Source organism: Monodelphis domestica, chromosome 8, assembly GCF_027887165.1.
Source record: "Monodelphis domestica isolate mMonDom1 chromosome 8, mMonDom1.pri, whole genome shotgun sequence".
NCBI lineage: Eukaryota > Metazoa > Chordata > Mammalia > Didelphimorphia > Didelphidae > Monodelphis > Monodelphis domestica.
In genome coordinates this window covers 185,916,204-185,942,061 of record NC_077234.1, presented here as the reverse complement: position 1 = coordinate 185,942,061, position 25,858 = coordinate 185,916,204, and the positions used below count along the sequence as shown (strand labels likewise).

Here is a 25,858-nt window from a genome sequence, read left to right as displayed (position 1 = left end):
TGTTAATATATGCACTCAGGGATATGAATTTTCCTCTAAGTACTGCCTTGGCTGCATCCCATAAGGTTTGAAAGGATGTCTCGTCGTTGTCATTTTCCTCAATGAAATTATTAATTGCTTCTATGATTTCTTCTCTAACTAACCGATTTTGGAGTATCATATTATTTAATTTCCAATTAATTTTTGATTTGGCTCTCCATGTACCCATACCGATCAATATTTTAATTGTCTCGTGATCTAAAAAGGCTGCAGTTATTATTTCTGCTTTTCTGCTTTTGAGTGCCATGTTTCTGTGACCTAGTGTATGATCTATTTTTGTGAATGTGCCATGTGGTGCTGAAAAGAAGGTGTATTCCTTTTTGTCCCTATTTATTTTTCTCCATATGTCTATTAACTCTAATTTTTCTAAGATTTTATTCACCTCTTTTACCTCTTTCTTGTTTATTTTTTGGTTTGATTTATCTAAATTTGATAGTGGTTGGTTCAAGTCTCCCACTAATATGGTTTTACTGTCTATTTCCTCCTTCAATTCTCCTAGTTTCTCTATTAAAAATTTGGATGCTATCCCATTTGGTGCATACATGTTGATTAGTGATATTTCCTCATTGTCTATACTCCCTTTTAGCAGAATATATTTACCTTCCTTATCCCTTTTGATCAGGTCTATTTGTGCTTTGGCTTTGTCAGATATCATGATTGTAACTCCTGCCTTCTTTCTATCAGTTGAGGCCCAAAAGGTCTTACTCCAACCTTTAATTCTAACCTTGTGAGTGTCAACCCGTCTCATATGTGTTTCTTGAAGACAACAAATGGTAGGGTTTTGGGTTCTAATCCAATCTGCTATTTGTCTACATTTTATGAGTGAGTTCAATGATAATTTTCTTAAGAGTTACACGTACCACAGAGACTGACACACTGTGGTACAATCGAATGTAACGGACTTCTCCATTAGTGGCAATGCAGTGACCCTGAATAACCCAGAAGGATCTAGGAGAAAGAACACTATCCACATTCAGAGGAAAAGCTGTGGAAGTAGAAACACAGAAGAAAAACAACTGCTTGATCACTTGGATCAGGGGATATGATTGGGGATGTAGACTCTAAATGATCATCCTAGTGCAAACACCAACAACATGGAAATAGGTTCTGATCAATGTCACATGTAATACCCAGTGGAATTGAGCATTGGCTATGGGAAGGGCAGGGGGAGGGGAGGGAGGAATAAAATATGATTCTTGTAACCAAGGAATAATGTTTGAAATTGACCAAATAAAAATAAATTAAAACATTAAAAAAAAGAGTTACACACACCATCTTCCCATGAAGAAATGTACACTAAAGGTATTTATTGAAGCTATAACCTATGATCTTTCCCACTTTTTGTATCAGCACCACACCTTCCCCTTTCTACAATTCCCCATTCTCCACAATATGTTTCCTCACACTATAAGGAGTGGAATCATAAGTCTGATAAGGGTGGCAAAGATGAAATCATTTTTTAAAATGTGTATTTAATGATAAATGGGGCTAACTGTATTTCTTGAAAAAGGAGCAAATAGGAAGGGAAGTGAAAGAAAATAAGCATTTATAGAACCAGATCTTGTGCCAAGTGCTTTTGATTCTCCCAACAATCCTGCCATTTTATATTTGAGGAATCTGAAGCAAACAGAGGCTAAGTGACTTCAAGGTCACAAAGTCAGTAAACTTCTGAGGCTACACTTGCACTCAGGTCTTTCTATCCACTGCATTTTCAGTTGTCTCTAAAATAGGCAAATATGCTACTCTTTGGGAGATCAAAACAAACTTCCTCGTATAGAGGATATTCAAAATTTCAGTGTAGTAACTCAAACTAGTGTAAATGTGAATATATAAAACTAGCTAAACAATATTGTTTGATTCAGTGTGAAGCTCAGATGTGGAAAAAAACCTAGAAATCTTTTCTATATTACTTACTGACTTGTTGTCATCAAAAACATGTTCCTCTATTTCTTCTTCTAAACGATCTGCTGCCTTTCTTACATCTTCAAGAATTTCATCAAGCATGGACAGACTTTTGTTCTGATGCTGCATATTTTTAAGGGCTTCAACTTGATGCTTTTCTGCTGCCAGAAGCTCAACATATTCTGTTTCTTCCTGATTAGTTTTCAGAAAATTAAGAATGAAATTTAAAAATACAACTATAACAACAGCAAATTCCAAGACAATGACATGTTCATAACAGTTTAAATTACTTTTCTGAGATTGAAAAAATAACTGCTTTGAATTAGCTTCACTAAGGATCCAAATGTTTCTCATCTAGAAGACATCAAATACTTGCCTCTCTTCTATCACCCCCCAAATCTTCTATTATTCCCTTCCCCTCCTACTTTCCTGTAGGGTAAAATAAATTTCTATACCCAACTGAGTGTGTCCTTCTTTGAACCAATTCTGATGAGAATAAGGCAAAACTTGTTAATCATTTACCATGTATAAGAATGTAAGTTCACTGCATGCTAGGATTTAATTCTTTTTGCTTTTACCCCCAGTTTCTGGAACAATGACTGACCTAGAGTAAACAGTAATAAATATTTATTTAATTGAATGATGAATTAAAGTTACTATGCCAGATACAAGAGATACAAAGATGAAGACACCCTCTCAGTTTACAATCTAAAAGGAATGACAAATATATAAACAATTATAATACAACAAAATCAATCAAAAAGCAAATATTTATTAAGCATTTACTATGTATGTGCCAGATACTGCATTATTCATGGTGTGGATTCAAAGCAAAAACAAAACCAATCCCTGTCTCCTAGGAACTTATCACCTAATTGAGGAAATAACACACATATACACACATATATATATGCTACATATATAAGTAATGTGTGTGTCTGACATATATATGTATATATAGGATATATACAGACTATATTGCAATTAACTTTAGAGTTGGGAATAGGAAAATCCTCCTAAGAAAGGTAGCATTTAAGCTGATTCTTGAAGGAAGTCAGGGAAACAAAGAGCCTGAGGCAAGGAAGGAACCAGAAGCAGGATACCAGCCATAACACAAAAAAAGAAACAGAGTAAGATATCTAGAAAAGTAGAACCAGATTGTGAAGGGCTTTAAAAGCCAGAGAATGTATCTAACAGGTAACAGAGTCACAGGAGTTGACTGTGTATAGAGTGACATTGTCAGACCTCCTCTTAGGCTAGTTTGGAGAGAGGAGAGATGAGGCAGAGAGGTGCTAAGTGCCTGAACTGAATTAGAGTGGTGGCTGGCTGGGTGGGTGGAGAGAATAGGATAGTACTAAAGTTGTCTGTCTGTCTGTCTGTCTATCCATTCATCCATCCATCTATCCATCTCATTTCCTTCCCCTGTCGATCCTTAATCACTACTAAACATCATTTCCATCAGTTAAAATAAGCTTCCTGTTGGCAAATCATCACGATATGAGATGCTCCCTTTGTACATTCACCTCTTCACCCAGATATCCAAGGTAAGCAAGCAGCTTTGATTTGGTGTGTTAGGCTAATGCTATGGTTTTATGAATTAGAATTGTTTTCAGTTCTCAATTTTATTCAGTGGGAGACTAAAATAGAAGGATATGCAAAGGGATATTGCCTACTAACTATGGAGCCAGGTATCTTTATGTGGCATCAGTTTCAGACGAGCAAGGGAGGAGTGAAGAATAACCAGAGGCATCAGGACCAGTTATTTTCTAGTCTGGAAAAAGATTAATCAGGATAGCTGAGTTCTCCTGGAGAACACTTAGAGGAAAATAATTGTTTATTATCCAGGTCATGGCTCACTTCCTTCAAGAATCATTTCAAGCACCACCTTCTACATGAAGTTTTTCCTAATTCCCTCCAATAACAACTTTGTATTTAACCACCCTGTATTTATTCTGTATATACTTACATGCATACATCTGTTTATTTCCTCAAACAGAAAGTAATCATAAGAGCAGGGATTATTTAATTTTGTCTTTATAGTTTCAGCATCTAACATGATGCCTGGCATACTTGATTCATAGAGCTGGAAGGAATCTTAGAGGTCATCTAAAATAAATCCCTTTTTTAAAAAAACGAGGCAACTGAGGCCTAAAAAGCACTCCCATTGGCTGCTGGGCAGAGGGGCGGGGTGGTGAGGAATGTCCTCAGGCACATGGAGAGGGGGGGGGGGGGGGGAATAGCTCCACCTCAAGCCCTCTGGCTTTCTAGTAACAAACTGGTGGGTGATGGCAGGCGTGCCCACAGAAAGGGCTCTTCTGCCTTTTTTGGTTCACCATCATGGGCCTAGCCTTTGAAATGTTCTCTCTTTGGGTAGCTCCTGATCAATGGTAGGATTTCCTCTGCCCTTAAGGAGCTCAGCTCCCATCTGTGAAGAGTCATCTGGTGGGGGACCCCAACATCCTATTTTATTTGTAATCACTATCAACATTAGACAATTTGGCCACTAGAGTAGAAAGGTGTCCTAGAAACAAACAGATTTCTTGGTGTGGCTACAAATGTTCTCATAAGGATGAGTCAACAACTAAAAAAATGTAAGCATATTTTTAAAATAACATTTCAGAAGCATGACCAAAAATGGAAACTATGACTGATACAGATTCAGGGACACTGATGTATACCGCATATATACAATGTCTATGAAAATGAAAGTTTATTCTCTCAATATATTTTCACTTTGATGTTTATTAGCAGAATATAGGTAACTTAAATTACTAGGTCTAAGGATTTGGTAATATGGAGTGCACTGACTAATTCATTACTCTGGGTACAATGTTATAATGTGAGAGTACTAAGATATTGAAGGGAAATGTTTTTATGTGAGACATGAGAATATATATTTTATTATAAGCAGATACTTTTGTTGTTTTACCTCTAATGAAATATTAGCAACTTAAAAATTCTTTTTTATTCTCTATACTTCTTCCTAGCTCAAAATGAGCAGCAGTATCTCCTTTGTGAATAAGTATTTAATAAAATCTCCAAGAACTAACCTTAATTGCAGCTTCCCTCAAAGCCTCCAATCGCTGTCTACTGCTTTCTTTCATGTTCACAACATCTTTGTAATCTCCTTGCAGGGCTCTTTGGAGTCCATGGATAGCTTGAAAGACTGAATTTTCACTTTCATTCAATTCCTTTTGGAAAATTTCAAATGTGTGTACTTGAAAGAGCTTCTCTTCATCTGATAGTCCAGAATTCTTTTCCACTGCTCTTATAGCATTTTTTAGTTTGTTAAGGACCACATTCTTTTGCCGAAGAAGACCAGATAGTTTTCTACAATTGTCTAGAACCCATTGTTTTCTCTGAGTAATAGCTGCTCCTTTCCCACGATGCAACTTTATTGCATGCTTTGCTACATCTTCATGTTCTGCAGCATATGCTACCAAATGAAACAATGAAATCAAGATCCAAGGACAAATTCTTCCCATTACTTTCATGATCCAAGTTTGCAGAGCAAGGTGATCCAAAGAGGGATGTTATTTAAAATGCACATTTTAAACACATGCTGGGCTGAAAAAGATAGTAAATACATGTATAATTTACAATGACTCATTAATGTGGAATGAAGTCAATTGAACACCAAAATTAGCAAGCTATACCCAGAAAAAATACTACCTAACAAAATATATTTCTATACTTAGAGCCTGAACTATTTAGCTACATTGAGGATATTTGCTTAGAAAAGTGACAATCCCTGCCATATCTGTTAAAAAAAACAACAGCCTAGTGATTCCTAAGTCTAACCCAGTGTCTTGACTGCAAAGTATTTTAAGAATTGATGTACTTACAAGAAATTGTTTTTACTTTTAAAATATTCATACTTTTCTAAAACAATCTGAAGTAATCAGTTTTCTGCAGACCATCCAAGAAGAAAAGCAAACTATCATTCTGAAACTCAAGACGAAAAATTTTCACTGTGCCCTTCATGTTTCGAATCCAAATTACAAAAAACATTCTATACATTATGTTGTTTTAACATTATTCATCTGATAACTTATAACCTTGTTACCATGAAACTATTTTACAATGTTGTATGCTTGTAGAACCAATGAATGACATTAGGTGAGAATGCCTGAAGTAAGGTACTTTATAAAAATGATTTTTTTAAATTATCACATATTAAATTATAAATTTCTAGTTCTTCATTAAATTGACATACATTATATCAAATTTCTAAGGATCAATCACACTATTATAATTATTAATTTACAACAGAAATTTAACAGAGCAAGAATTACTATTAAAAACAAGCTTTTTTATGAAAAGGCTATCATTTTCATGGAAATGAAAACAAAATATGATTTCTCATCTTTAAAAATCACAATACTTGTTTTCTTCAGTTTCTAATATGTAGACAAGCCAGTTTTCCCCACAGCCATATATACTTTACTGATACAGAGAAGATATTGAGCTTATCTCCTTGGTCTCTTGTCAAGCAGAATCTACAATAGTCAAAAGTTATTGGTCTCAGCTTATTCCACATTCCTGAATGCAAAGAACAATTGTGTGTATGGGGTCCATCAAAAATCCTAAGGTTTTATAATGGGCCTTGGTCTCACGGACTTTGACTGGAAAGAAAAGCATCAGTAGTAGTTAGGATTTTATGCATCAACCTTCCTTACTGATTTTGCACCACTGTTTTCCCAGGTTCCCAGGTTTGAAACTTTAGTCATCCCTGGCTCTTTCCTCTCACTCCATAATTTCTAAGACCTATGCATTCTTCCGTGATATTTCTCAGATCTATTCCCTCCCATTCTTATATACTGACACTACCTTATTGAAACAGCCTAGTGGGACTTCTGGCTTCCAGTCTTTCTATCCTCATTTATTCTCTAAACTGCCTAGACTTCCCAAAGCACAATCATGCTCTTCAAACTCCCTTGATCAAAAGTATTCAATGGCTTATTTAATAAATAAATAATTCTTCTCAACCTGGAATTTAAAGCTCTTCAAAATCTGGATTCAGCCTACCCTTTCAATACCCCACCCCAAGCCTGGGTGTCCCTTTGTTGCCTAAGCTAGAAGTATAGTAGTTATTGATGGCTTGAACCCACCACTAATCAGCAAGGGAGTTTTGACCAGCTTCATTTCCAATCTGAGTCAATTTACCCTTCATTAGTCACTTTAGTGCCAACTTCCCCCTGCCTCCAGCTCCTAAATCACCATACTGATGTCAGACTTAGTGTGGACACCTGATCAGTTTAGTTCACTGCTGTTCATGACTTTTGGGCTCAAAAGATAAGCTGGCCTTAGCTGTCATCAAAAGATGGCTGGAATTTGAAGTGTGCACTACCATGCTCAGTCAGACTTATTTCACATTACAATGCCTTCCCCCATGTGCTCTATACTCTAAGCCAAATTGATCTCTATCTGCTGTTGTCAAATCTGAGGGTTATTCTTTCTCCATGTCTTTGTTTATAACATCTTTTAATTCCTGGAATACTTTTCTTCCTTGATGCAAGTAGCATTAGTTAGAATTCTTTAATTCCTTCAAGGCTCATCTCTAGTACCATTTCCAAAGGGAAGCCTTTGCCATCTCCCTAGATGTGAGAACATTTTCCCTTCTCAAATCATGTATTTACCTACCTATTTAAAGTATTGTATCTACTAGCAGAATGTATATTCGTTGAAGTCAGAGGGAGCCACCTGGTAAAGTTTAAAGTGCATCAGGTTTGGAGTCAGATGACCTTGATCTGAGTTGGGATCTTTCCTATATATTTGACCTTGGGTAAATCATTTAACTTCTCTGTCTCAATTCATCATCTGTAAGTTAAAGGACTTGGCTGTCTATCAACTGGGGAATGGATAGATACAAATTGCAGTACAGGAATATGATGGAATGGAATATTACTACACCAGGCGAATTTATGTATATAAAGAATTCTGGAAGATTTGTAAGAATTGATACAGAGTAAAATAAGCAGGACTAAGAAAACAATATACATATTACTAAAATATTTTTAAAGGAAAAAAATTTTAATGAAACTAAATGTTGTATAATTAAAATGCCTAAGCTTGTCCCCAAATAAGAAATGTCAGTTGGTCAATAAACATTGTGCCAACTATGTGCCAGGCACTATACTAAACAGTGGCAATACAAAGGAAGGTAAAAGACAATCCCTGCTCTCGAGGTACTCAAAGTCTTATGGAAGAGGCAACATGCAAACAATTCTGTACAAACAAGCTACAGACATAATAAACTGGAAATATCAATAGAGAGAAGGCACTAGGATTAAGGAGGATTTGGAATGGCTTCCTATAGAAGGTGAGATTTTAGACAAGACTTGAAAGAAGCCAGAAGGCTGAGATGAGGAGGGAGAACGTTTTAAGACCCCAAGTGAAATTCTCATTTAGGAGGTGAGGAGTTCTTGTTCAAGGAACAGTAAGGATGCCAGTGCTACTGGATCTAGAAGTACAAAAGCAAGGGGTATACTGTATAAAAAAAGACTAAATAAATCCACATGTAATTCTACATTTGGTTATATAAAAGGCTGTTGTATAGATGAGAGATTTGAGTTGCTCTGCTTAGCCCCAATAGTCAAGACTGGGAGCAAAAGAAAGAAGTTGCTTTGAAAGCTGATTTTAGCTAGTATAAGGAGAAATTTGTTAATCAAAACTATCCCAAAACAGGCACAATCCTTGCCTTTGCAGGTGGTAGATTCTCCTCAGTAGAGAACTTCAAAAGAACACTAGATTACCCCTTGTCATTGATACTGTAGAAGAGATTCGTATTCAGGTATAGATTGGACTTTGTGACATGGGCATCTTCCTACTTCAAAATTTAAGTCATTTGCCAGCATTTCCTTCTTCCTTCTCACTTCACAATGTCATTTTACCTCACTAATTCCTTTCTTCCCACCTCTCATGAAGAGGTATCCTTTCTTGCCATAGCCAAACTCCTACACACACACCCTGGATCCCAACCCCTCCTATCTACTTTGAAGAATCATTTTGATTATCATCTCCATTTTCTCTCTAATCTTCAATCTTTCCTTATTTATTGGCTGCTTTTCCTGTTGCCTAAAAAGCCATCTATGTCTCTCTTATACTTAAAAAATATTCACTTGACCCTACCAGACTTACTAACGATGATCCTGTATCTCTACTTCCCCTTCTTGGCTGGATTCCTTGAGAACGCCATCCATGCTAGGTGTAGGTGTCTGTACTTACCCTCTTCTCTTCTTAACCTTCTACAATCTGATTTCTAACTATGTCATTCAATTGTAACTCTTTCCATTGTTATCAACTGTTCTGGACTAGACCTTTTTCAAGCTAGTGCTATGGCAGTTTTTGTTTGGAATAAGAAATGAGATACCTATAGTTCATTCAACAGTTAACAAAAAGATATTAACTTAGTTTGGGGTTTTTTGTTTATATACATATATATATTTTAACCAATTACATGTAATGACCAATTTCCACACAAGTTTTTCTAAGTTCTATGATCAAATTTATCTCCCTCACTCCCTTCCTCTCTTCCCATCCCCCTTCTAGTTGCTGTCTTGATTGTCTATGATGCTTGCTTTTGGCTTTAGATAATTTTATGATAGTAAAAAAAGGTCTCTCTCTACCTATACTATGTAGCAGGTTTAGGAAAAAAGTCTTGTACTTTATTAAGATTTTTTGCATTGAGATGGTAATGTAGTTTGATCTGTTTCTTTTTCTTGTGATTATGTTAATGGTTTTCTTAATGCTGGACCACCACTGTTATATTCTTAGTATAAATCCAAATCCAAATAATAGATAATGAATTCTTAAGATAGATCACTATAGTGTGTTTGATAAGATTTTACTTAAAATTTTTTAATAACTATTAATGATGGTCTATATTTCTTTGCTTTATCTGCCCCTGGTTTAGATATTAGGACTATATTTGTCTCCTAAAAAGAAGCTGTTAAGAGTGCTTTCTTATTCAATTTTTGAGAATAATTTGTGTTAGCATTACTACTAATTGCTCTTTAAAAGTTGTGATAGTTCCCTTGTGAATGCACTGAGAAAGAAAAAAGTTTCTTCCCTCTTGGTTATTTATTTTTATTATTATTATTATTATTTATATTATTATTATGGTTAGTTATTTTCCCCTCCTTTTATTATACATTGCTTTATTTAAAATCTCTATTTGGTTTAATTAGTTTGAGTATTTTTGAAAGTATTTCCCTATTCTATTTGTTCTGTTTTGTTTGCATATTACTCTGCAAAGGAACATCTGATAATTACTTTTATTTCTTCCAGCTCTGCTATGATTTCACTTTGTACATTGCTATTTTGTCAATTTGATTTTCTACCCTCTTCTTTTTATCAAGTTAGCTAAAGGTTAATTTTGTCTCAAAGAACCAACTTTTTTATTACTTTTATGATCTTTTTATTTCTAACCCACCTAGTTCTTTAACTTTTAACATTTCTTCATACTTATTTTGTTTTTCTCAATTTTAAAAAAATGCTCTATTTTATAAATTATGTTTTATGGATATAATTTCCTCCCAAGACTGCTTTAGATACATCCTGGAAACTTTATTAGGTTGCTTCATTATTACTTTCACATGATTATCACAATATTACTTATTCTGTCTTTTTACATTTCTTTACAATACTGCTGTGCCCTAAGACTTGGTCAATTTTTGAAAAAGTTATATGCATGCTGAGAAATGTGTATGTTCTTTAACAGTTCCATTTAGAAGTTCCAAGAAAAGACACTAAAGAATAAGTCTTTTAGCTCCTCTTTCTCTAGTAATTTGTTCAAATCTGTATTTTCTCTATTTTGTTGGAGCTTTCCTACTATTATTATAGTTGTTAATTTTTCCTTTATGAGGGTATTTGGAGGAGATATTTAATACTGACACTGGTTTGTTGCCTGTAGCTCATTTCAGCATAATGTTATTTCTTTGTTTATCTCCATGCTATAAAATTTGCTTTTGGTTCTTCTGAAAGCACAGTTGTAACTTATGCTTTTTTGGATACATCTGTTATATAGTAAATGTTGTTCCAGCTTCTTACTGTAAAGTGCACGTTAGTTTTTTGAGTGTTTCTTTAAATACATACTGTAGGGTATTTTTTTTAATCCTATCAAACTTTCATTTTGTTGGATTGTTTAGTCCCTTCACATCTAAAATTATGAATTAAGTTTACCTCAGACACTTACTGTGACCATAGGCAAATCACTTAACCTGTCTTGCTTGATTTCTCATCCATAAAATAAGGATAAAAATAGCACTTGCCTCCCAGGGTTATTATGAGGATCAAATGAAATCATATTTATAAAGATCTTAGCACTCTGTGTCTGACACATAGTAATAAAGCACTATATAAATTATCATTATTATTAAGAAGTCTTGATCAGAAATGAGGGGATGCCCATCAATTGGGGAATGGCTGAGCAAATTGTGGTATATGTTGGTGATGGTATACTATTGTGCTCAAAGGAATAATAAAGTGGAGGAATTCCATGGAGACTGGAACAACCTCCAGGAAGTGATGCAGAGCGAGAGGAGCAGAACCAGGAGAACATTATACACAGAGACTGATACATTGTGGTACAATCGAAGGTAATGGACTTCTCCATTAGTGGTGGTGTAATATCTCTGAACAATTTGCAGGGATCTAGGAGAAAAAACACTATTCATAAGCAAAGAATAAACTATGGGAATAGAAACACCGAGGAAAAGCAACTGCCTGACTACAGTGGTTGAGGGGACATGACAGAGGAGAGACTCTAAACGAAATTCTAATGCAAATATTGACAACATAGAAATGGGTTTGAATCAAGAACACATGTGACACCCAGTGGAATCACGCGTCGGCTATGGGGGGTGAGGGGGAGAAAAGAAAATGATCTTTGTCTTTAATGAATAATGCTTGGAAATGATCAAATAAAATATTATTTTTTTAAAAAGTCTTGATCAGAGAGAATGTCTATTTCTTCATCCTGTTAGTCATGTCCTGAAGATCTATTTGCCAAACATCTTTCAATATTTCTTGACCTCTCTGAAAAACACCTGTACCTGATCACCTTATTTTCCTGATACTCTTTCCTCTCTAAACTGATCTTATACTAGCCTCTCCTAGTTTTCCTCCTACCAGTCTGAGACACCTTCTTAGTCTCTTTTGTTGGATCTTCATCTAGAACAAACTGGTTAACTTTTGGTATTCCTATGAATGCTCTACTCTCTTCTAGACAAGAGGTCCTTAACCTGAGGTGCCTGCTTGTTTTTCTTTTTAATATTTGGTAAGTATATTCAATATAATTAGTTTCTTTTGCAATCCTAAATAGATTTATTTTATTTTTTTAAAACATTCTGAGAAGGGGTCATAAGCTTCATCAGGCTGCTAAATGGGTCCCCGATATAAAAAGGGATTAAAAACTCCTACACTAGGTTATCTCATTTGGTGATCTCATCAGTTCCCCTGGGCTCGATTATCACCTCTGAGCAAATGATATCCAAATCTAGTGTATCCCATCCTAGTCTGCCTCATAAAACCCAGTTGCATATCACTAATTTGCTCACATCCAGTCCGCTGCCAAATATGAAAAGTTTCTACTTCTATAATGTCTTGAAATTGGTCTCCTTGCCTCAAGTTCTTCCCTAATGCAATCCTTCTCCTCTCAGCTGCCAAAGTTGAGGACTTTCCTAAAGCATGTATCTAACCATGCCAACCCTCCAAAAACAAATTCCAGTGGCTCCCAGTTACCTTCACAATCAAATCTAAAATCCTGTTTTTCGCTTTTAAATCTCTGACCCCTTTTTACCTTTCCAATCTTCTTAACTTTAACTCTTCTCCATACAGAATGGTAGAACTATACTGGCCTGTGCTCTATTTCCTTCCCCTCTAGCTTTGCATTGGCTGTGCCCCCATGCTAGAATGCTCTCCCTCCTCATCTCCATCTCATAGTCTCCATAGCTTCCTCTGATACTCAAGTCAAATCCTGCCTTCTACAAGAGACCTTATTCAGTAGCTATTCTTCCCTTATCTTGAATCTTTTATATACCTAGTTATTTTCATATTTGGCTTCCCATTAGAACGCGAGCTCCTTGAGAATGGGTACTATTTTTGTCGTTCTTTGTGTGCCCAGCAGTTAGCACATCAAAGCACAGAATAAGCACTTAACAAATTTGTACCAAGGAACAGCTAGGCTACTTAGGGAATTGAGAGCCAGCCCTGGAGATGGGAGGTCCTGGGTTCAGATCCGACCTCAGACTTCCTAACTGTATCACTTAACCCCCATTGCCTAGCCCAGTGATGGGCAACCTTTTGAGCTTGGTGTGTCAAATTCGCCAAAAATCTGAGCATAACTCGGGTGATATATAACCTTGAGAAAAAAATGTCCATCTTGGCATGTGATCCCACACTTCTCTATATGTGGCCACATGCAGCCATGTGTCATCAAAAATGGCTATGTGTGTCAGTGCTGACACACGTGTCATAGGTTCACCATCACGGGCCTAGCCTATATTGCTCTTCTGCCTTGGAACCAATACTTAGTAACAATTCTAAAATAGTAGTTAAGAGCTTAAAAAAATAAATTCTTATCGACTGTCTTCAATACTTCAAACTATCTCTAGTTCCATTAGTATGGATGTTTATTCAGCTAACACAGATTGCAACCTTCCAACATTTCGGTAAATGATCTTCATGATTTACTATGGCCAAAATCATAAACAAGGAAAAAATTTTGCTACCTTGTATCTAATCTCTTGATAAGAGGGACTGTACCATTATGGAACGCAATTTGAAACCACATCCATTAAATCTCAGGCAACAAGTACTTATTAAGAACCTCTATGTCAAGCACTGTGGTAAGCACTGAGGATACCAGAAAGGCAACAGACAGTTCCTGCTGTCAAAGAGCTCACAGTCTAATGGGGGGAGACTACATGAAAGTAACTACATAGAAACAAGATATATTCAAGACAAATTGGAGATAATCAACAGAGAGAAGACAAAGGAGATAAGGGAAAGCATCTTCTAGAAAGTCTGGGAAGCCAGGAGGCAGATAAGGAAGGAGACCATTCTAGGCACGGAGGAGAGTCAGTGAAAATGCCCATAAAGGGAAAGAATCAGTGAGGGAAGAAGTAATAATGTAGCACCTACTATGCATTCAACACTATGATAAATGCTTTGCAAATATTATCTCATTTGAGTCTCACAACAACCTTGCAAGAGAGGTACATTTTATACTTGAGGAACCTGAGGCAAATAGAAGTTAAGTGACTTCCTAGGGTCACACAGCTAGTAAATATCTGAGGCTGGCTTTGAATTCAAGTCTTTCTGACTCCAGGGTCAGCATTCTATGCACAGCTTCTTGTTGGAAGATGGCGTGTTGTGTACAAGAACAGCAAAGGGGAGGGGTGTGTGTGTGTGTGTGTGTGTGTGACTAAATCAGAGTACATTGAGGTGATTAAGAAGAATAGAAAGGTAAGAAGTGTTCAAGTTATGAAGGGCTTTAAATGCCAAATAGAAGGTTTCATGTTTCATTATGGAGGTGATAGGGAGCCACTGAAGTTTACTGATGGGGGAGGGAGAGAGGTTGACACAGTCAGACTGCACTTAAGGAAGATTTATTTGACAGCTCAGTGGGCAATGGACTGGTGTGGGGACTTTAGGCCAGGAAACTAACTCTCAGGCCACACTGCAATAGTCTAGGTATGAGGTGATGAGAGCTTGTACTTGGAATCAGAGGTGGTGTCAGAGGAGAGAAGAGAGTACTTGAAGAACAGAACAAGGAGTCAAGGATGGTACCTTAGTTACATAACAGGCTACATAACAGGGTGAGGATGGTAATAATTGGGGCAGTAAATGGAAGTTTGACAAGGTAATAGTTTGCGATAGGGAAAGGGATAAGAAAAGTTAATTTTGGCTATGTTGAGTTTAAGATGTCTATGGGACATACAGTTTGAGATGTCCACTAGACAGTAAGAGATGCAAATTTAGACATTGGATGAATAGTTAGGGCTGGGTAAGCAAATCTGAGGTCGTCTACATGGAGATGAAAACTGAATCCATGGGTGATTATTAGTGGTAGTCTCTCGGTGACCGAGAATGACTACATGGGTGATTATTAGAGCACCAAGTAAGATAGTCTGAAGCAGAAGGCAGAAAAAATGTAAGAGATCCCAGAACAGAACCTTGGGAGACACCCACTATTAAGCAGGCAGATCCAATGATAATACATACTCATATGCCAACAAAACCAAAGAAAGGGAAAAAGGGCTTCAATATATAAAAGTATTTATAGTAATTCTGGACAGGAATTATGATATATGAATTTTATGGAGTATTGCTGCATAAGAGACATTTATGGAAGGGATGGTCTCAGAGAAACCTGGAAAGATGTGTGTGAATTGATACTTTATACCTTATACACTTTATATACTTTATACCTTTATAAACCTATATATACCTTTACATACCTATATATAAACACTTTATACCTTAATAGCAATATTGTGAAGACAACTCTGAAAGGCAAAAGAATTCTCCTTAATGGAACGATTACCTCATTATTCAGAGGTACTGATAATAAAGCATGCTACCTACCTCCCAAGAGGTGAGAGGCTCAAGATTTAGAACATGACACAGATTTCTGGACACGACCAATTTGGGAATGTGGTTTGCTTGACAATGCAAATATATTACAAAGATACTGTTTTCCTTTTTCTTTTCAGTGGAGTGGGAGGAAAAATAAGGCTGGGGGATAGGCTAACAAAGAAAAGGGGAGTCATTGAAGTATTTTTTAATAGCACAGACAAAAACAGAAAAGCAGAACTTTGAAACTTCCCCATACTTTAAAAGAATATCAAACTCTATAGTATAGATTCACCATCATATACTCAATCATCTTCTAACCTAGTATGAATATGGAAATATATTATAATTTTATCTGGTATCTGTTAAGTTCAGAATAAAGAAAAGTCCCTCTCTCTCAAATGAAACAAAACCATACCATAAGGGACTTCTAGCAGTGTAATAGTTAAAAGTGTTGGAGTTGGAATCTCAAAACTCAAGTTTCAAACCCTTTCTCTGACACTTACTTTATGACTTGAGCAAGTCACTTCTAAACCAGTGCAGATGATGAAACTAAAGACTCAAATACATGGAGTGAGAAGACCTAGATTTGAATCCTATTTCTGCCACTTGCATGCTGTGACTGAGAGTGGATCTCTCTAAAAAAATTTTTTTAATTAAGAATATTTTTCCATGGTTATATGACTTATGTTCTTTCCCTCCCCTCTCCTTCTTCCCTCCCAGAGCTGATGAGCAATTCCACTGGGTTTTACATGTATCATTATTCAAAACCACATTAATATTTGCAATAGTGATCATTTAAAGTCAGCATCCCTAAACATCTCTCTAACTAAACCATGTGATCAATCATATGTTTTTCTTCTGAGTTTCTACTCCCACAGTCCTTTCTCTGGATGTGGATAATGTTCTTTCTTATAAGTATGAAGGTAGATCTCTTAACCTGTCCAGACTTCATTTTCCTCTTTTGTACAATGGGATGGGGAGGAGAATTTGAACCAGATAACTTTCCAGGTTGCAGGCAACCATGAATCTCTAATTCTGTGTCATCTTTTGCCATGTCCCTCTGTCAGAGTCATTCCAATAAAAGCAACAAATTGGCAGGAGACATGGAGTTGCTGATGTCCAATTCAGTATACTACCAGGAGTTTTTTTTTTGAGTTTTAATTGCCTTTATTTACATATGGTCTTATACACTCATGTATATGAACTCAATAAAATTCAAGTTTCATATTCCTTTCAAGTAACAACAGAAAGGAGGCAGAAAAGCAAAACCTATTAATACTAGTCCAAGAACTCAAAGAAGTTTGAAGCTTACTTCTCCAGGAAGCAAAGAATTTTACCTACTTCAAAAGACCCTAAAGCTATATCTGTATTACAGCATATTGAAATAACTGAGGTTCACAGAAATGAACTATAATTGACTTCCGGTTAAGATGGCAGCTTAGAAGCTGCGAAAGTTCAGACCTCAGAAACCCTTCCTTACAGATTGCAAACTGAGAGCTCCTAGGACACCGAAATTCAAGCTGAATAACAGGACAGACCCGGGAAACCCTCCTCCCAGACCTGGATCAAAAGGTACGGCCCCCCCAAAAGCCAAAACCCTAGATCACTCGGAGGGGCAGGCAGAAGGTCCCAGGACCCATTCCCCCAAACGCAGAGTGCTTGAGCCCACGGCAGCATCAGGAATTTCAGGGTTGGCAAAAGGGCCCCAGGGCTGTCTATTTTGAAGGACTCACCTTGAAAGCAACCTGAGCCAGTCTCCGGGATGCCCAACACAGACGACAGGGAAACATAGAGAGAAGGGGGAAGCCTGTAGCCCCCTGGCTGGGTCCTTCCAACTGAGTCTCAAGGGAGGTCCCAGCTTTAGGGCACCAGCTGAACCCAATCCCATCAGGAGCCCTCAGAGCTACTAAAAGAAGAGAGACCTTAGGGCCGGCAAAGGGGTTGCTCTGAAGAGCTTACCTTGAAAGTAACCTGGGCCAGTCTCTGGCATTCAACACAGATTGTGGAGGAGGTTTTTTGCTTTAGGGCTCATTCAGTACAAACAAGCTGAACCTAATCCCATCAGGAACCCTCAGAGCCTAGGGAGGCCACAACCCCTCCCCCCTTAGAAAGCAGAGTCTTCTGAAAGAACCAGCTGAATCTAATCCCATCAAAAGTCTCCAGAAGGCAGGGAAGCCCAGGCTCCCCACCCATCCTCACTGACTGCTGGACTTTAAGCCAATCAAAAGCCTCCAGAGGACAGGGAAGCTCAAACCCCCAACAACCCTCCCCCAGAGACTACACCAAGAGATCTTCTGTTAAAGCTCCAAGAGGGGAGACTGATAGAAGTCCCCAAAAAACAAAGAAAATGAGAGGAACAAGAGCACAGACAAATACGGGGAGTAAAGAAGGGGGTGAATTTGAGCAAACAACAGAAAAAGAAGAAACTACAATAGACAGCTACTACTCAGCAAATGGAACAGAGGGGAAGAGATCAGCAAACAATAAACCTATGGGATGCAGCCAAAGCAGTACTCAGGGGGAAATTGATATCCTTGAGTTCATATATAAACAAATTAAGAAGGGCAGAGGTCAATGAATTGGGCATACAAATTAAAAAACTAGAAAGTGAACAAATTAAAAATCCTCAGATGAAGACTAAATTAGAGATCCTAAAAATCAAAGGAAAAATTAATAAAATTGAAAGTCAAAGAATTATTGATTTAATAAATAAGACTAGAAGCTGGTACTTTGAAAAAACAAATAAAATTGACAAAGTACTAGTCAGTCTAATTAAAAAAGGAAAGAAAAAAACCAAATTGACAGTATACAAGATGAAAAGGGAGACCTCACCTCTAATGAAGAGGAAATCAAGGCAATCATTAAAAACTACTATGCCCAATTATATAGCAAAAAATATGGCAATCTAAGTGATACGGATGAATACTTACAAAAATATAAATTGCCTAGACTAAAAGAAGAAGAAATAAATTACCTAAACAACCCCATATCAGAAAAAGAAATTGAACAAGCCATCAAAGAACTCCCTAAGAAAAAATCCCCAGGTCCAGCCGGATTCACAAATGAATTCTATCAAACATTCAAAGAACTGCTAACCCCAATACTATACAAACTATTTGACAGAATAAGCCAAGAAGAGGTTCTACCAAATTCTTTTTCCAACACAAACATGGTACTGATCCCAAAGCCAGGCAGGTTAAAAACAGAGAAAGAAAACTATAGGCCAATCTCCCTAATGAATATAGATGCAAAAATCTTAAATAGGATACTAGCAAAAAGACTCCAGCAAGTCATCACAAGGGTTATCCACTACGATCAGGTAGGATTCATTCCAGGAATGCAAAGATGGTTCAATATTAGGAAAACCATCCACATAACTGACCATATAAACAAGCAAACCGACAAAAATCACATGATTATTTCAATAGATGCAGAAAAAGCCATTGACAAAATACAACACCCATACCTATTGAAAACACTAAAAAGTATAGGAATAGAAGGGCCTTTCCTAAAAATAATAAACAGTATATACCTAAAACCATCAGCAGACATCATCTGCAATGGGGAAAAACTCAAAGCCTTCCCAATAAGATCAGGAGTCAAACAAGGATGCCCATTATCACCTTTATTATTTAATATTGTACTAGAAACACTAGCAGTAGCAATTAGAGAAGAAAAAGAAATTGAAGGTATTAAAATTGGCAATGAGGAGACCAAGCTGTCACTCTTTGCGGATGATATGATGATTTACTTAAAGAATCCCAGGGAATCAACCAAAAAGCTAATCGAAATAATCAACAACTTTAGCAAAGTTGCAGGATACAAAATAAACCCACATAAGTCATCAGCATTTCTATATATCTCCAACCCAGTTCAGCAGCAAGAATTAGAAAGAGAAATTCCAATACTTGGGAATCTATCTGCTGAGACAAACACAGGAACTATATGAACACAACTACAAAACACTCTCCACACAATTAAAACTAGATCTAAACAATTGGAAAAACATTGATTGCTCATGGGTGGGATGAGCTAACATAATAAAAATGACCATCCTACCCAAACTTATCTATCTAGTTAGTGCCATACCCATTGAACTACCAAAAAACTATTTTACTGAATTAGAGAAAAACCTTAACAAAGTTCATTTGGAAGAATAAAGGATCAAGGATATCCAGGGAAATAATGGAAAAAAAAATACAAAGGAAGGTGGCCTTGCAGTCCCAGATCTCAAACTATATTACAAAGCATCTGTCATCAAAACAATTTGGTACTGGCTAAGAGACAGAAAGGAGGATCAGTGGAATAGACTTGGGGTAAATGACCTCAGTAAGACAGTCTTTGACAAACCCAAAGATCCCAGCTTTTGGGACAAAAATCCAGGATTTGATAAAAACTGCTGGGAAAATTGGAAGACAGTGTGGGAGAGATTAGGTTTGGATCAACACCTCACACCCTACACCAAGATAAACTCAGAATGGGCGAATGACTTGAATATAAAGAAGGAAACTATAAGTAAATTAGGTCAACACGGAAGAGTATACATGTCAGACCTTTGGGAAGGGAAAGATTTTAAAACCAAGCAAGACTTAGAAAGAGTCACAAAATGCAAAATAAATAATTTTGACTACATCAAATTAAAAAGTTTTTGTACAAACAAAACCAATGTATCTAAAATTAGAAGGAAAGCAACAAATCGGGAAACAATCTTCATAACAAAAACCTCTGACAAAGGTCTAATTACTCAAATCTATAAAGAGCTAAACCAATTGTACAAAAAATCAAGCCATTCTCCAATTGAAAAATGGGCAAGGGACATGAATAGGCAATTTTCAGTTAAAGAAATCAAGACTATTAATAAGCACATGAAAAATGTTCCAGATCTCTTATAATCAGAGAGATGCAAATCAAAACAACTCTGAGGTATCACCTCACACCTAGCAGATTGGCTAACATGACAGCTATGGAAAGTAATGAATGCTGGAGGGGATGTGGCAAAGTAGGGACACTAATTCATTTCTGGTGGAGTTGTGAATTGATCCAACCATTCTGGAGGGCCATTTGGAACTATGCCCAAAGGGCGATAAAAGACTCTGCCCTTTGATCCAGCCAAAGCACTGCTGGGTTTGTACCCCAAAGAGACAATAAGGAAAAAGACTTGTGCAAGAATATTCATAGCTGTGCTCTTTGTGGTAGCCAAAAATTGGAAAATGAGGGGATGCCCTTCAATTGGAGAATGGCTGAACAAATTGTGGTATATGTTGGTGATGGAATACTATCGTGCCCAAAGGAATAATAAAGTGGAGGAATTCCATGGAGACTGGAACAACCTCCAGGAAGTGATGCAGAGCGAGAGGAGCAGAACCAGGAGAACATTGTACACAGAGACTGACACATTGTGGTACAAGAGAACATTATGGACTTCTCCAGTAATGGCTTTACAATATCCCTGAACATCCTGCAGTGATCTACGAGAAAAAAAAAATACTACCCACAAGCAGAGGATAAACTGTGGGAGTAAAAACACCGAGGAAAAGCAACTGCTTGACTACAGAGGTTGAGGGGACATGATGGAGGAGAGATGCTAAATGAGCGCCCTAATGCAAATACCAACAACAAGGAAATGGGTTCAGAGCAAGGATGCATGTGATACCAATCGTGCATTGGCTAGGGAAGGGGTGGGGGGGTTGGGGGAGGAAAGAAAATGATCTGTTTCCAATGAACAATGTATGAAAATGACCAAATAAAATAATGTTTAAAAAAAAAGAAAGAAATGAACTATAATTACTGAGAAAAAAGTAAAATTCTTGTTTGGTTTATGGCTTAAACAGTAAGATATGTCTGGTACATTTTTGAAATATTTTCACCCAAAGTAATTTTTAAAAAAAGTTTAGCACTTAACCAGTTAAATTTCAGTAATCTTGAGAATTCACATGTGTTAAGTTTAATTTCCTCAATGACTTGGCTAAATGGAGTATTATTTACATTACCTAAGTCACCTAGCTCCAAGTTTTTGGCCACTAATACATTTATCACACTATATACCACACTGCCACTGTATGTAATAGATGGTTACTATTTATTGGATTGGAAAAGAACTGGATAATATTCATTCAGCTGGCAAGACTGAATAAAAATGCTATTTTAAAACTGTGAATGCCTCCATACATAATTCAGGAGCTGAAAGGAAACTGTGAGGTCATCCAGTCCAACTCCATCCCTACCTCCTTCATTTTATAGATGAGAACACTGAGGATCAGGATGATTAATAATAGTAACTTCTAACATTTCTATAGTGTTTTAAGGTTTACAAAGCATTCTACATGCGATGTGGTAAGGTGGGATTATATACTACAGATGTCATTTGAACCTCACAACAACCCTATGAAATATATGCTTATTCTCATTTTACAGATGGGGAAACTGGGGCTGGTAGAGGTCGAGTGACTTGTCCAAGGTCACAAAGGTAATAATCATCAGAACTTAGATTTGAATTCAGGTCTTCCAAAACCAGGATCAGTGTTCTAGGTAGGTCAAGTAAAAAAGTGTGAAAGATTGAAAAGGAAGTAATCATTTAGCTGGCAGCTGAGAAAGCTTCCCAGAGGAAGAGGCATCAGAACTGCCAGGATTTCAACAAGCTGATGTATGGAAACCAGACACTCCATTTAACTAAATGTAGAATGTGTGAAATAAATTGGTATGAAACAAGGCTAGAATAGAATGAAGATGATCACAGAGGGCTTTGAATACTAGGTGAAGTAAGGAGTTTATATTCTATCCAGATAGGATTTTGAAGTAATGAGTTATCTGAACAGACTTGTAAATTAGGGAGATTTAATTTGGATTAAAATTTTGTTGTAGATAATCATGAATTATTGAACTCAATGGACTTCTAGCAGCAAAGCAATAAACTGGGACAATTCTGAGGCACTTATGAGAAACACTATCCACATCCAGAGAAAGAATTGTGGGAGCAGACACAGAGAAGAAAAACATTTTCTTGAACACATGGTTAAATATTATATAATTGGGGATCTAGACTCTAAATGATCATTCTCTTGCAAATATTAATAATATGGAAATAAGTCTTGATCAATGACACATGTAAAACCCAGTGGAATTGCTCATTGGCTACAGGAGGGAAAGAACATGAATCATGTAACCATGGAAGGATCATGTAATCATGAAAGGATACTCTAAATTAATTAAACAAATTAAAAAAAAAGATAAACATTAATTGATGATACAGATAAATCTCATCTTTACAAAAGAGGTAAGGGCATCAGCATTAAAAATTCTATAAAAGGGGCAGCTGGGTGGCTCAGTGAATTGAGAGCCAGGCCTAGAGATGGGAGGTCCTAGGTTCAAATCTGACCTCAGACACTTCCCAGCTGTGTGACCCTGGGCAAGTCACTTGACCCCCATTGCCTAGCCCTTTCCACTCTTCTGCCTTGGAGCCAATACACAGTATTGACTCCAGGACAGAGGGTAAGGGTTTTAAAAAAAAATTCTATAAAACAGGAGTTGGCAATATATCCAAGAACACACCGAAAAAGCATGAGATATGTACACATATATTAAGAACTTAAGAAAATGAATCAAATTAGAGCTGAAATCTGCACTATTATTTATAATAGTGATTATAGTCACCCTTCAAATTTTTCATCTACTAGGATAAGATTGGAGAACAATTCCACATAGTCTTTTATCTCAGAAAAGTCGTTTTAACAAAAAAAAAAGATAAAAATAAGACATCAAATGAGAAAGCACTGTTTCCCACTCTACAGAGGTAGGAAATCCACCAGTGACCTTCCTAATTTTCTTTTTTTCAAAACAATTCTTTGTTACATGGAATGGCTCTCCTGAAGGAGAGGATGGCATACAAGTAGAAATTTAGGTAATTTAAAAGCAAAAGATATCAATAGAGACTTAAAAAAATAAATCAAATGGGATGGCTTTTCACTTCAGTTTAATGGATGTCATCAGATCAATTCAGTTTAATGAAAAATTCAGTACTGTACTAATAAATGGTAAGCAACTCACTAATAATCAAGTTTTTGGTTTATTTAATTAGGCGAAAAGCCAAAAAGGCAGCAGTCAAAATGTGAACTAATAAAAAGAGAAGCATTAATGAGTAAGAGTAAAGAATACCGAACTAATCCCTCCAGGAGAACTAAGATTGTGCAAATCATTTAACTTGTCTGGTCTGATCCTCCCCGGTCAAAGGGTCTACAGAAAGGTGGATTTTAGAACTCCAATTTGCAAACCTCTATGTATCCATGAATTTCTCAGAAGGCCCCCCAAAGGAAATTGCCTAAGGCTGTACTTTTTCTCTACTAGTCATTCCAATTCATTTCTTAAACTAATATAAATTTTATTCTTTTAATTTAACCAGTCTCTAGGCATGAAACTCAGAAAAACAGATGAGCAATCTTATGCGTACCGAGTGCCCAACGACTTGTTAAGTAAGCAGCGCTGCAGGTGATAGATAATCTTGGCTCAACCCCCCCACCCCGTCCCATGGAAGGGCTGACTGAGAAGAGCCTCCAAAAGCCCACGGGCTCCAGTCGGGCTGAAGCATCCCTCCCACCTGGGCCAGTCTTCTGGGGGTTACGTGTCAACGTCTAGGCAAAGACTCATCACCTCCTCAACAGGCGCTGAACTAACCATTTCTAAAGCAGTACCTTGAGACTGCAAAAATCATTCCGGTCCAGCAAGGAGGACGGGGGGTTTGGGGTGCTGGTGGCACGAAGGCATTTAAAAACCGCTTAAGCCAGGGGGTCTTAACCTTTTCGAGGTCCAGGCGCTCTGCGGACCTTGGCGAAGCCCATAAGAAGAATGTTTTTAAATGCACAAAATATAATATCCGAGATTAGAAAGGAAACCAATTATGTGGAAATAAAGACTTCGTTCCCACCTCCCCCCAAGTGCACAGCCCCTCTGAATTCTGTCCTCGGGCGAAAATCTAAGATAGAAAAGGCGCGGAGCCTCCTTTCAGGCGGTCCCAAAAAGCAAAAATCCTACAATCTCCGCCCCCAGACCCCCAAGGCCTCCCCCAGTTTGGGGAGGGGAGGAGGCCGAGTCCCGGGGCCGCAGAGCCCACTGCCTAGCCACGGTCCAGAACTGTCCTCACCTCCTCGGGCGGGGCCTGCTTTCTCACCCGCGGCGGAGCACCGGTGCCAGTAGTCTGGGCTCCTGGACCGCGCCGAACCGGGCAGGGCAGGAGGGGCGGGGCGGGGCAGAGCCGCAGCCCTTCAGCAGAGAGGACGTGAGGAGCGGAGCTGTTAGAGCCGGAGGACAAGCTGCTGCCTTCTCCAGCATCTCTCTCGCAGGTGAGGAAGGTCCGCGAGGGCGGGAAGTGGCCGCCGCGGCCGTGGCTCCCTGCCCCTCTTCCCAACGGAAGCACAATCCAGGCACGGGCTAGGGGTGGGGGCGGGGGAGGTACCAATAAAAGAGGAGGGGGAAATAAGAGGAAGGAGGGATGGGGTAGATCTGGCTCCGCCCCTTTGAGAGTGGCCAGCGGGGAGGAGTCAAGATGGCGCGACTAAGAGGAAGAGTGATCTTGGCTGACCCCTACCGCCTCACTACATCCATCGGAAAAACTCACCAGGGAGAGTTCTGATGAGGGAAAGGTGACCGAGTCATTTTTCCAGCTAGGAGGTGGGGTTGTGACAGACCCTGAGGACTTGTGAGAGAGCTCAAGGGGGGCACCTTCAAATAACCACTATTTATGTACCGGGCAAAGAGCATAGTCCCAAACAGAGCAGTGTCAGGGCTGTGATCTCAGAAACCGAGCGGTAACTCATGGCTAGTGTTTAGCCCAGTACCCAAACCTGTAGGAAAATAACGAGGAGAGGGATTCTGGACCACATGAGGGTGGGAAAAGCAGTTCAGTGGCTTCGAACTGCCAGGAGACGAACAGGAAGAGGCCAGTAGCAGTCTACTGAAACTCTCAGTCCAGCACAAGCCAGTATGCCCAGCCCGGATTGGGAATTTGCACAACTCAGGTGAGTTAGGGCCGTGAGCAGAGTTTTCCTCAGATCACACCATTTTGGAGACACTGAAAACTTGAAGAATGAGCTGGAGAAACAGCAGCAGGTAAAAGGGCAGAAACTCGGACTAGACATCCACCTCCCACCTCCCAGAAGTGTGTAGAGTCTAGCACTAACCAGGTCCAAACTCAAGAAATAGTCCGGAAGAATGAACAAACAAAAGGATCCTATCTTAAAGAGCTGGTATGCTGATGGAGAAATGCAAGACACATAATGGAAGTGGACTGTGATAGGCACAGGACCCTCATGTTCTGAAATCTTGTATTTTTCACTAGTTAGCATAC

General features: G+C 38.0%; 1 protein-coding gene across 1 annotated transcript in view; it reads right to left on the bottom strand.

Moving 5' to 3' along the window:
• The window catches only part of TMCO3 (transmembrane and coiled-coil domains 3), a 70,817-nt gene extending 46,024 nt beyond the window's left edge, over positions 1-24,793 (bottom strand). The window contains exons 1-3 of the mRNA XM_001373872.5: positions 24,656-24,793; positions 4,992-5,508; positions 1,954-2,133 (exon numbers count right to left, since the gene is read on the bottom strand). Of these exons, the coding sequence (XP_001373909.2) occupies positions 1,954-2,133; positions 4,992-5,435 (624 nt within the window). The 5' untranslated portion in view covers positions 5,436-5,508; positions 24,656-24,793. The remainder of the gene's footprint in view (positions 1-1,953; positions 2,134-4,991; positions 5,509-24,655) is intronic.
• Positions 24,794-25,858: the final 1,065 nt, after the last annotated feature.